At 35.0% G+C, this 13,801-nt stretch overlaps 1 protein-coding gene across 1 annotated transcript in view; it reads left to right on the forward strand.

Moving 5' to 3' along the window:
• The window catches only part of LOC109050162 (tumor necrosis factor receptor superfamily member EDAR-like), a 39,470-nt gene that overhangs the window by 8,932 nt on the left and 16,737 nt on the right, over positions 1-13,801 (forward strand). Inside the window, 3 exon segments of the mRNA XM_042755187.1 lie at positions 3,245-3,329; positions 5,983-6,105; positions 13,416-13,597. Coding sequence (XP_042611121.1) covers positions 3,279-3,329; positions 5,983-6,105; positions 13,416-13,597 — 356 coding nt within the window. The 5' untranslated portion in view covers positions 3,245-3,278.

The following is a 13,801-nucleotide window of genomic DNA, read 5'->3' on the forward strand; positions in this document are numbered from 1 at the left end:
CTGAATAAACAGTGACTCTAGAGCTTTGTTTGAGCATCACGATAAAATGTCTTGTACCTATTATGCTTAAAAAGTAATTTTTTTAATTAGCTTTTTTTATATATAGTTTGCTTTAAAAATATTTGTAATTTTTTGCTATTTTGTTAACTTTTAAATATTTCTATTTAGCTTTATTTTTATTTAACTTCTAGTTTTAGTAATTTTAGTACTTGAACTACAGCTTCAGTTTGTTGGCAAGGCAGTGTTTTTATTTATAATTCTTTAAATTAGTATATTTCTAATAAACTTAAGTTTTTGTAATTTTATGTGCTTTTTATATTTCTTTTAAGCTCTAATTTATTTTTATGTCAGTTCTAGTTTTAGCAGTTTAAATACTTCAACTAAAGCTTATTTTAGTTACCAAGGCAACATTTTTAATTCAAATTTTAATAAATTTTATAGTTAAGTTTTTAAATACTTCTATTTAACTATATCAATATTAAAAATCAAATTTAATAAACTAAATCCTATAAATAAAACTTAATTAACCAAGTCCAAGTTTAATAATTGTAGTGCTTTAACTAAAGCTTATTTATTTCAGTTAGTTACCAAGGCAACCATTTTATTTCTTATTTTAAAATTTAGTTTTATTTCTAATAAATTTAAGTAATTAATTAATTAATTAGTAATTAAAATATTTTTATTTGGCTTAATTTTTATTTCAATTCTAGTTTTAGGATCTTTAGTACTTCAACTACAGCTTATTTCATTTAGACAAAAGACAACATTTTTAATTCCAATTTTGAAAAATGTATTTAGTTTCTAATAAATGTACACTTTATTTTAAGCATTTCATTTTATATTTATGCATTTTTTAATTGATATTAATATTTTTAAATACATAAACCTTAAAACTTTAATATTTTAGGTTTAATTTGAGTTCACAGTAACAGCGCTGGTGTAGAATTGAAACACTTCACACTTCGTTACAGTAGAAACGTGTCTTTCTTCGCTGAACCCGTATGATATCTGATGGGATTTCTGCTGATATTGATAGTGATGCGGTTTGTTGTTGTTGTTTGTCTCTTGTGTTCACGTGTGTTTGCTCCGTCATGCAGCGTTTATAGTTTAGAACTACGAATGATTAGTGTTTATTTTCATTTAGCATGTTTTTCCCTGTGTTCTGTGACTGAATCAGACCTGAGACCTGTTTTTAAGAACCTCTGCTCTAGATTTCTCTCTAGACTAAACAAAATGTGGTCTAGAATTTACTTTGAATCAATCTTTACTCAGAAATTGCTAGTTAATTTCACAAATAATTATGAATAAACGTAAAGTAGCACATTGAATTAAATGTAAAAAATTAAAGTAAAAAGACTGAAATAGTTTTTTTTTTATATTGTACTCAAATCACCTTTATTTACAACTCTGAAAAATCTTGAAAAAAGCTGAAATTGGAATTTAAATTTTTTTATTTATTTCTAATATAAAATGATTTCTATTTATATTTCAATTCTAGTTTTAGGCATTGTAGCACTTTAACTAAAGCTAATTTGTTTCAGTTGCTGATGCAACATTTTTAATTGCACTTTTACAATTAAAGTACTAATAAACCTAAGTTTATGTATTTTGTTTGTGTTTTTTAATTTCTATTTAGCTTTATTTTATTTTTATTCCACTGTTTAAGTCATTTTAGTACTTCACCAAAACCTTATTTGATAAATTATTAATGAATAATAATAAAAAAAAGATTAATAAGTAATAACTTCTAATTTTAAAATGCATTTCTAATAGACAAACATATTTTTTGTTTTTTTTGCTTTTGTAATTTTATTAAATATTTCTGAAAAGCTGCTCTGAAGCAATCGTCGGTGTGTTGTGTGAGATCATCTCCTGGTTTTCTCTGTTTTCAGAGGTTTGTTTTTGCTCTCTGGAGTCATTTTGAAGTCTTCTTCGTTGTGTTTTGATGGAAATGTCAGAGCACAGGTGATGTAGAAGCTTTGATACTTGTTCTAGCTGTTGAGTGAGACGACTCATGACAGCATTATTTCATTACGCTGAGTTGGTTGAAAAATTGTAGCAAAATGTAACTATATATTATTGTCCAGCTCTAATCTGCTACATACGACTATACGGCATGATGATATAAACAATGACAAAATGATTTTCTGAAATGATCTGCATTGTGAAAAGTGCTTTAGAAATAAATTTGATGGATGTTTTCATTCTGTTCCTCATGATGTCTCATTTAGAGCTCATTAATCACCAGCACACCGAGTGTGTTTTTCATAATGCAGTTTCAAACGAACCTGACGGCTTGTTTCTGATACACACACGTGACTGCTGTGGACTACACTCTAAACATAAAAAAGTGTGTAGAAAAACAGATAAGATACTGTTAATCTTCTGCCACGACATTTCCTTTAACCCCTAAAACACCATGAATACATGGAAAACTGCTGTGAAATATGGCACGTTGGGAGGTATTTTTATTGACTTTTTTAGAGAGTACTGCTATGATGCTTTTATGGTGGATTCATGTACATTTGTGAGAATCACTGTAGATTTTAGTGTCATTACATTTGCATTCACTGACAGATGCACGCACAGACACACAGTCTGAAGAGTGTTTCTGTGAGGAATAATGCGCTGCATCACATGCAATTCATGACTTTCTTACTTAGTGTTTTTGTCTTGTATTCCAGTATAAAAATCTAAACATTCTTAAATCAAGATACTGGATTTACTGGAGAAGGAAAATGACTTAAGATATAAAGTCTTGTTTTCTGACAAAAAAAAAATTAAGTGAGTTTTTACTTAAGACTAGAACAAATATCTGCCAGTGGGATTTGAAAAATAAACTTGTTTGTTTTTGGAGTTAAGTAGATTGGCAAACATTTGTTCTTGTTTTAAGCAAAAGCACACTTAAAGGAATAAGTCACCCACAAATGAAAATGTGCCATTCCTCAATTCAACAAAGATTAGGATGAGTGTGTGTCTTCATCAGGTTTGTAGAAATGTAGCACTGCATCAGTGTCTCAGCAATGGATGCTCTGCAGTGAATGGGTGCCGTCAGAATGAGAGTCCAAACAGCTGATAAAAACATCACAATAATCCACAAGTAATCCACAGCACTCCAGTCCATCAGTTAACATCTGGAGAAGACAAAAGATGATTTGTACTGGAAAACCAGACAGAAATACTGAGGAAGAACATCATTTTTCGCTCGATTCCCACAGTTGATCAGTTCATGCTCTCGTTTCAGAGCTCCTCAGGTGGAAGACAACAACATCATCAAGATGAGCCAGAAAAGAGGACGGACACGATCACAGCTCCTGCCTCTTCTGCTGGTAAGTCCCTCACCCAGCCAGATCCAGCCCATACAAACACGGGCCACGTCGACTACAAAGGCGTCTTTGAGCACATGTTAATCTGTCTCTGAACACGTCTCCCACCTCCTTCATTTCTGCAACACCAAATCTGTCTGGCTGTGTTCCCAGAAGGTAATTTCTCTGCACAGCGACTTAATGATAGGCTTTTAATGCCCTTCCAAAGAGCCGTGAGATGTTCGAACGACAGGTTATCTGCGAGTGAGACGCTCTGGAGAGCAGATCTGTATAATCCTGCTTATTACGGCTAAATCAGCCCTCAGTGTCAATTCAGCCTTTGTTGAGGAGAAAACTGCTGCTGCTCCATTATATGAGCATTGTTCTCTATATACAGAGCCAGAAGACAGGCTGCACATGTGCTGCTTCACAGCACCTTAATGTCACGTCTAATGATCTAGAACCAACTCAAGTCAACGTTACACACAATCAGACACATCTTTACTGGTGCATGCAGTGCGCTTTAAAATCTTGAAACGAGATCTGCCGGTTTGCAAAAAAAGGCCTAATATTATGTCATTTGATGATTCTGAGTAAAAAATATCACTAAAAAACATCCCATCATGTACAGTTTTTAATCACAAAATAAGCAGGTATATGTAGTTATTATGCATATGTATCAGCATTAATGCACTTATGACAAACGAGGTCAAACGTAAAAAAAAAAAAAATTGTACTACCTTTTCCAAATGAGTGGAAAATATATATTAAACTAGTTTATTTAATGCCAAAGAACTTTACATAAAAACAAGTTTATATAAATAAGCTTTTTTCCCACAAAATCTGTTTTTCAAATTATATGTATGTATCATAAATCATATCATAATATCATAAATGCTTAATTTAACTATCAATCCTCAAAGAAGTGGAAAAATATCTTCAAATACAAATTTAATGTAAAAAAAATAAGCTTTTTTCATGAAATGCTTGGATGCAGTCAAAGCAGAAAACGTCTGAATATGTCTGCATTTTCTTTCCATAATTTTGCCCTTGCGATCAGGATCAGGCGTCACATAATGTCACGCATGTGAATTCAAGAGATTGTAGTAATGTGGCTCAGATTCAGACAGGAATCATGTGTTGTTTTTCAGCTGTCAATATGAGACTGATTTAATGGTCGTGCTTTGAGACGCATCATATTTAGGAGAAAGCGTGACGTGAAACCGCAAGGCAGACACTATTTTTTGGAATCAGCAGCTCAAAATGAGTCAAAAGGTTTGATTGAGCACATGATGCATGATTAGTCTGTTGCATTACAGTGCATGTGTAATTGTGTCTGCGATTGAGAACAGATGCATTATTCTGATCTGTTGTGATCTAATTACAATCACACAAGCGTCTTGTGCTTCCAAACCAAACTCACAGTCATCATGTCTCTCTCCACATTCATTTCCTCAGACATAAATCATGTTCACTGCATGAGTCGAGGTGAAACAACATGTTTGCTGGTTTTGTGAGCCTCAGAGATGCACTCAGGCATTTCAACTCTCTGCCGGTTCGTTACTCGAGCAGGAATGTAATTAAGCGTGTGGGCGGAGCCGGATGTTGATTGGCTCGGGCTGAATGAGATGCTTTGTGGTTCTCAGCTTTTATTCTTTAATTGAACCTACACTCAACCGTTTCCTTATTTCATCTGCACCTTCACACTGACACTTTATATTAGTCCTTTTCTTCTGTGAAGATGGACGGAAAATATTTCTTCCTGCTGTTAGTTTGTTTAAAACACTGATGTAAGTGTATAGGTGAACCTGGAAGGATACAGTTTCCCTCTTTGTTTTAAGAAAATATTATATTTAAAAAAAAAAAAAACCTCCAGCAAAAAAAACCACAAGAAAATACTTTTGTTTTGTTCTACAGCACAGTCATATCTCAAGTGAATTTTGAAATCAATGTTGTTTTAAACAAATGTTTCCTTTAAGTTGCTGTAATATAAGTATATACATTCATGTATATACTTAAAACCTATATATAATGCGTTATAAAAGTATTTTAATGCATTAATTATATGCACATTCTAAAGCATTGTATGATCTCATGAATAACTGTAACCACAGTTATAATGCATTATAATAAACAACCGATATCAGATGCAAAAAAATAAAAGATTAAAAAAAATCTGCAAATATACAAATGTTATAATGCATTAACACTTGGTTACAATTGTTTATTAAAAGATATAATGAATTATAACTGTAATGTACATTATGAACATCTTAAAACACCTATATATTCATTATATATACGTGTATATACTGTGTGTGTGTGTGTGTGTATATATATATATATATATATATATATATATATATAAAATATATACAATATCTCTATATATATATATCATCAAGACTTTCTGTATGCCACAGAATACAGAAACATGACTTTTAATGTGTAAATGCAGATCTCATTTAATTTGACCTGGATTATTTCCTTCAAATTGATAGTTTTGTGTCTTTACTTCATGTCTGTTAGATTTGATCTCAGTGAAACACAGGTGTACTTAAATAAGCAGACAAAAAGAACCTGAAAAAAAATCAAGTAACAAGTTGGTATACATAAAGATAACAGCTGCCACAAATGTGAGTTTGTGTTTGAATTTTAAAATGTGTGTGTGTTGCAGGTGTCCAGCATGTGTTTTGTGAGTGCCGAATACTCAAGTTGTGGAGAAAATGAATTTTACAATTACACAATCAGCAGCTGCCAGCCCTGCCCACAGTGTCAGCCGGGACAAGAGCCGTACATGGTGAGTAACAAACACACACACACACACTCACACACACACACACACACTGAAACAATCCACAGTTCCAGCTTTAAAGGGACAGTTCACCCTAAAAATCATCATCATTCCTGAATTTTCCTGAAAAATGTTGATTTTCATCCTGAAAAACAGTTAATTTTCCTGAAAAAAAAAAGTTACATTTCAAGGCTTTGGTCACTTTTGACAGCAAAAGTATCAAGTGTGACCCAGCTTATTAAAAGTTTAACTTCTTTTAACTTGACCACCGTATTTTTAGAATGCAAAAGACACAAGATGTGAACAAAGCAGTCAAACATCCATCTAGTGCATGTTTACCTACAAAAACAATAGAGAAGCAGCTCAGTGGAAAGAAAAAACACGTTCAGTGATATTATTCCAAGTCTCAGTTCATATGCTAAATCAGATGACATCAGAAGACTTGAGAGTCATATAACTACTCTTATAATACTTTACTTGAGCTGCTTTTGAAACAGTTTGTACTGTATGATGCACCACAGAAATAAAACTGACTGGATTTTAATGGTGCTTTTTTTTTGTAATTTTGGAGTTTGACAGTCATGTTGTTCACTATGAACTGTTGTTGTGTGGAGAAGAAGCGCATGAAGGTTATTCACAAATTCAAAACGATAGTCAATAATAACAGTTTACATCAACTACAATAAGAGACACAGTAATGACAGTGTTTTAACTGTGAACATCTCCTTTAAGAACTGATGTTTTTTCTCTGGACCACCCAGACAGCAGCGGCATCAGATGACTTCGGAAGATCTGGAGACATATCTAACAGAGAGACAGAGAGACATATCTAACAGAGAGACAGGTCTAACAGAGAGACAGAGAGATAGGTCTAACAGAGAGACAGGTCTAATAGAGACAGAGAGACTTTTAGAGACAGAGAGAGACAGGCATCTAACAGAGAGACAGGTCTAACAGAGACAGAGAGACATATCTAACAGAGAGACAGATACAAAGAGACACATACAAACATATCTAACAGAGAGACAGAGAGAGACAGGTCTAACAGAGAGACAGAGAGATAGGTCTAACAGAGAGACAGGTAGACAGATTTGTACTGATGATGCACAGAGAGACAGGTCTAACAGAGAGATAGGTGCTTTTTTTTTGTTTAACAGGACAGTGAGACTTGTCTAAACTAGAGACAGGTCTAACAGAGACAGAGGAGACATATCTAACAGAGAGACAGGTCTAACAGAGAGACCTATCTAACAGAGAACTGTGAACAGGTCTAAACAGAGAAGAGAGACAGAGAGACATATCTAACTTAGAGACAGGTCTAACAGAGAGACAGTTCTAACAGAGAGACAGGTCTAATAGAAAGACAGAGAGACAGGTCTAACAGAGAGACAAAGAGATAGGTCTAACAGAGAGACAGTTCTAACAGAGAGACAGGTCTAATAGAGACAGAGAGACAGGTCTAACAGAGACAGAGAGACAGGTCTAACAGAGAGACAGGTCTAACAGAGAGACAGGTCTCATAGAGAGACAGAGAGATAGGTCTAACAGAGAGACAGTTCTAATAGAGACAGAGAGACAGGTCTAACAGAGAGACAGTTCTAATAGAGACAGAGAGACAGGTCTAACAGAGAGATAGGTCTAACAGAGAGACAAAGAGATAGGTCTAACAGAGAGACAGTTTAGGAGAGACAGAGAGACAGAGAGACAGAGAGACAGGTCTAACAGAGACAGAGATACAGGTCTAACAGAGACAGAGATACAGGTCTAACAGAGACAGAGAGACAGGTCTAACAGAGAGACAGAGAGATACAGGTCTAACAGAGAGACAAAGAGACAGGTCTAACAGAGAGACAGAGAGACAGGTCTAACAGTGACAGTGAGACAGGTCTAACAGAGAGACAGGTCTAACAGAGACAGAAAGACAGGTCTAGCAGAGAGACAGGTCTAACAGAGACAGAGAGAGACAGGTCTAACAGAGACAGAGAGACAGGTCTAACAGAGACAGAAAGACAGGTCTAACAGAGAGACAGGTCTAACAGAGACAGAGAGAGACAGGTCTAACAGAGAGACAGGTCTAACAGAGACAGAGAGACAGGTCTAACAGAGAGACAGAGAGAGACAGATCTTACAGAGAGACAGAGAGAGACAGGTCTAACAGAGAGACAGATAGAGACAGGTCTAACAGAGAGACAGTTCTAACAGAGAGACAGGCCTAACAAAAACAGAGAGACAGAGAGAGACAGGTCTTACAGAGACAGAGAGACAGGTCTAACAGAGAGACAGGTCTTACAGAGACAGAGAGACAGGTCTAACAGAGAGACAGAGAGAGACAGGTCTTACAGAGACAGAGAGACAGGTCTAACAGAGAGACAGTCTAACAGAGAAAGACAGGTCTTACAGAGACAGAGAGACAGGTCTAACAGAGACAGAGAGACAGGTCTAACAGAGAAAAAAGACTAACAGGAGAGACAGTTCTAACAGAGAGACAGGTCTAACAGAGAGACAGGTCTAACAGAGACAGAAAGACAGGTCTAGCAGAGAGACAGGTCTAACAGAGACAGAGAGACAGGTCTAACAGTGACAGTGAGACAGGTCTAACAGAGAGACAGGTCTAACAGAGACAGAGAGACAGGTCTAACAGAGACAGAGAGACAGGTCTAACAGAGAGACAGGTCTAACAGAGAGACAGAGAGAGACAGGTCTAACAGAGACAGAAAGACAGGTCTAGCAGAGAGACAGGTCTAACAGAGACAGAGAGACAGGTCTAACAGAGAGACAGTCTAACAGAGAGACAGTCTAACAGAGAGACAGGTCTTACAGAGGCAGAGAGACAGGTCTAACAGAGACAGAGAGACAGGTCTTACAGAGGCAGAGAGACAGGTCTAACAGAGACAGAGAGACAGGTCTAACAGCGAGACAGAAAGACAGGTCTTACAGAGGCAGAGAGACAGGTCTAACAGAGACAGAGAGACAAGTCTAACAGAGAGACAGTCTAACAGAGACAGAAAGACAGGTCTTACAGAGGCAGAGAGACAGGTCTAACAGAGACAGAGAGACTTTTTTCTCAGTTCTGTTGATCAGGTTTGTCTCAGATACAAACCTAAGCCAATCTGAGGAGGTCTTCACTGCTGATTTCACTCTGAATTCAGCAGAAGCTGCAAAAAATAATTTTCTTTGACAGTATTTTTGTCTTGCTAGTGAAAAATAAATATACTCAAATGTATTTGAAATACATTTATCTCATGTTATGTATATTACAAATACATTTTCATATTTATTTACATAATAAAATGCCCTGCAATTGTACTTTTAGTATACTAAACTGGTAAAAGTTGTCTAAATTGGAACAACTAATTAGTTGTGCAGTAGTTCTGTACAATTAAAGATATACTTAGTATATTTGATTGTGCTCAAGTGGAAGTATTGCAAGAATACGTAAATATTTTGTCCTCCCACCCCACATTTTTTCATTCACTCTGATTTTTTTCAACCACCATGTCCCTTTAGGGGTTCCGTAGATACTTGTACTGGAAAACAAGACAAAAATCCTGAGGAAGAGCATGTTGTTTTTGTGTAGAATTAATCTGAGCACCAAAGCCATGCTGTTTAATTAATATTAAACACGCATATCCCATCAGAGATGTTCTTGTTTCTGAAAGCATATCTCTTCACAACACTTGAGATGAATTCCAGCAAAAATACGCATCATTTGTGAAGAAAACAACTATTATGGAAATAAGAGTCATTTTTGTATAATTATACCTCAGTGATTGTTTGGAGAGGCTGTGAAAGTTACAAGTGAAATGCTGCTGCTTCATATTTGAGTCGTTCTCTCTTCCGCTGGAGTTAACGACGCCTCAGCCTGTAATTTGATGGAGCTGTGATCTAAATCAAGTGCTCTTTCATTTGATGCTTCTCGAACGCAAACGCTGAGTGTGAAAGCACTCAGAAACATCTGTAGTTTTCTAGAAAATCACACACTGAAAAAAATTATTTTCTTTCTTATTATCTTGTTTTCTGGTATAAACATTTAAACATTCTTGAATCAGATGCATTTATTTTACAAGTAAAGTGACTTAAGATATTATGTCTTATTTTCTGAAAAAATTATCAATATTTTGTTAGTTTTTGTTTAAACTGAGCAAAAAGATCTGGCAATGTGGTAAGAAAAATCATCTTAATTCAAAGGCTCAACAAGATTGTTTTTCTTGCCCCACTGACAAGTATTTTTGCTTAAGTCATTTTACTCAAGTATTTATTCAAGAATGTTAAATATTTATACTAGAAAATAAGACAAAAATACTAGGTATGATTATCTCCACATTATCTGCTGGGAAGCAACATATATATATATATATATATATATATATATATATTAGATATATCAAATAAATTCAAGCACAAACTCATCCCGAATGAAATCTGTATGTGATCTCAAGTTTATTTATATTTAGCGCATTTCACAAACATGCAGTTAATAAAATAAAATCAAATAAATTAATTTAGGCCTGCCGTGTATAATAAATCATGTTTATAATGAATGCCACTATAATTTATGCTTGTTTATATTTATATTGTTTATTTATTTATCATTCTGATCACATCTGATCTATAATGTTCAATTTGAAGGATTTATATATATATATATTGACCTGTTGTAACTTATTTTCAATTTTTTCCCCATTTTGTTAAAACCTTTTTTTTTTTATTTTTACATTATTTCTGAAAGTCATTGTTTCAGTTTTTTGGCTTATTTTCTGGAAAATATGGCACTGAAAAAAAGCATCTAAAAACTATTACGACAGGAAAAGGCCTTGAAATGCTGCGTTCCTGAACAATCCAATAACGCTGGTGCTCTGGGGCCAAAGATGATCTTGATTCAATAGAAGCAGATAAAAGATGTTTGAGCTTAAAAACATGTTTTACTTCTCATAAAGCGAGCGTGTGTGTGTGTGTGTGTGTGTGTGTGCTTCAGAATTGAAATGCATGTTGGGGGTGAATGTCAGAACGGAGAAGGACTTCTCAATAAGTTTTAAATCAGAGCAGATGGCGAGTACCAACATCTCAATCTCTTTTATCTCTGCTCAAGACACCGGAGGCCAAAAGAACAAAGCACTGCACCTCTGCCCACCAAAGACGCATCATCACCTCATTACGCTAATTAAGAGCTGAGCGCTTGAGAAATGACAAGACAATAATAGTGAAGTGAAACGGCCTCGGGAGACGTTCTGATGAAGTCTTTAATGCGCTCCGAATCAGAACGAAATGGAAGAGTTGTTGTGGATAGTGAAAGAAAAGCATGTTCAGATGTTCTTCTTGGGATCTGGATTATGAAACACAATGAATGTGAATCTGAGCAGCGCTGCTGGGATGTTTCTCATTAAGCGTGTTTCAGCGGATGGTTCTGGCAGCTCGCTAAACTCCAGCAGCTGCTGCATCATATCTGAGGATTAAAAACAACTGATGTTCAGTGCTGCGATTCATTTCTGATCCGCTGAGGTCTGCAGATCTGTACGTCACACGCTTCAATGCATGCCATCAATGACATATAATTATATGATTCATATTCAGTATTATCATTGACTGAACTGCACTGACACATAAACTAGAACTGAATTGATCTGAATAATGCCTCTGTTGTCTTCTGCAGAGCTGCTTCACTACTACAGAGTAAAAAAGTTCTGACAAGAGGGTTACTTTCTTGCATTTCCAAGTTTACATTTATTTATTTAGCGGATGCATTTATACAAAGTGCAGAATACAACAAGCTGTTTAACAAGTTTATTTCTTGCAATTCTGTTTTTATTTTATTTTCACCACAAATAAAATTTTTAAAGGGTAATTGCAACTTTTTGTCTTGCAATTATTATTGTTATAATTTTTTTGTGCAGTTTGAGGTTATACAATTCTGTTATTATATTTCTCTGAATAGCATGTCAAAAAATCTGAATTGTGAGTTAAAAAGTCAGAATTCTTACTTTGTTACATTTCTGAATTCAGATTATATATATTGCAAATCAGTTTTTTTTCTTTTCACAACAGAATAAAAACGGTCATTTAAACTTTGTTACAAATCTGACATACAAATCTTATAAAACATTTTTCTTAAAAATCTGCATTTATATTTCACAATTTGTAATTCTGAATTTATATTTCTCAGAATTGCGAGAAAAAGTCTTGCAAATTGTGACAATTGTGAAATGAAAAGGTCAGAATTGTGAGATAAAAAGACTTTTTCTTGCAGTTCAAAGTTTTACATCTTGCAATTCTGTTTTTTCCTTTCAATTTTCCAAGTTTATATCTCACAATTCTGACTTTTCTTATTGGAATTCTGTTTATATCTTCCAATTCTGAGTGTATATTTCTCCTAATCAGAAAAGTCTGAGTTGTGAGATGAAAAGTCGGTATGACATTTTATTTATTTATTTATAATAAAAAAAATAGAAAGTCAGAATTACAAGATATGAAGCCACACTTTTTAATCCGATGGTGGAAATAAGCTTCTCTACGTTACAGCTGAAACTGAAGTTTTTTATCTCTGTGAAGCTGTTTGGAGTCAGTCTGAATTGTTTAAGCACCAGTGTTGGGGAAAGATACTTTTAAAAGTGATGCACTACAATATTGTGTTACTCCATAAAAATGTAACAAACCGCATTACTTACTTACTTTTTATGGACAGTAATGCATTGTTATGTCTTTGTCACCTGAACTGAACGTCCCAAAAGTTATCATTTTGGCAACTGTCCTTGGCTTCTGCACCAATTCAGCATGTCACCATGGCAACACCAGAGCTGTCAGTCAATACATGGGAAACAAAGTAACTTGCATTATGTATTTGAAAAAGTAACTCAGATATTTTCTTGTAAATTAAAAAGTAATGCATGACTTTACTTTTGCATGGGGGTAATGCATTACAAGTAACGTGAGTTACGGAATCAGATTACTTCAAGTAACTAGTAAAGTAACACATTACTTTTTAATTCAGAAGGCAATATCTGAGTTACTTTTTCAAATAATTAACTCCAGTTACTTTGTTTCCATGTACTTCTGTTGTGAAAGTGCTTTTACATTTGTAAAAGAAGAACTTTTTATACTAAAAACAAACAAGCAAGCCCTGGCCAGATTTACAATGTAACGTAACGCTCTACTTTCCATAAAAAGTAACTAAGTAACGTAATGAGTTACTTTTTTAGCAAGTAAGGCAATATTGTAATGCATTACTTTTAAAAGTAACTTTCCCAACATTGCTTGTAATGCATTACCCCCAGCAGTGACAAGCGCTGTAGAAATGATCTCTGTTATTGTTTTTCTGGTAGAACTGTGGTTATGGCACTAAAGATGACGATTACACCTGCATCTCCTGTCCGGCCGGGAAATTCTCCAAAGGCAAATACGAGATCTGCCGTCGCCACAAAGACTGCGACTCGCTGTACCGCGCCACCGTCCTGACGCCGGGGACTCTGGAGAGCGACGCCGAGTGCGGACCGTGTTTACCGGGGTAAGAAAACACTCCAGGACCCTCCACACTAAACACAGCAAGAGCTGAGAGTTTCTTCCACTCCTGAGCAATGCTTTATTGTTTTATGAGATTTGAAACATTTTAGACATTTTCAGACTAACATAACCACCTCTAACCCACAGCACTCCAACTACTCACAGTGTAGAGCTAGACAACAATGCTCTGAGAAGGCCTAAACAGAAA

This window comes from Cyprinus carpio, unplaced genomic scaffold (assembly GCF_018340385.1).
Source record: "Cyprinus carpio isolate SPL01 unplaced genomic scaffold, ASM1834038v1 S000006646, whole genome shotgun sequence".
Taxonomy (NCBI): domain Eukaryota; kingdom Metazoa; phylum Chordata; class Actinopteri; order Cypriniformes; family Cyprinidae; genus Cyprinus; species Cyprinus carpio.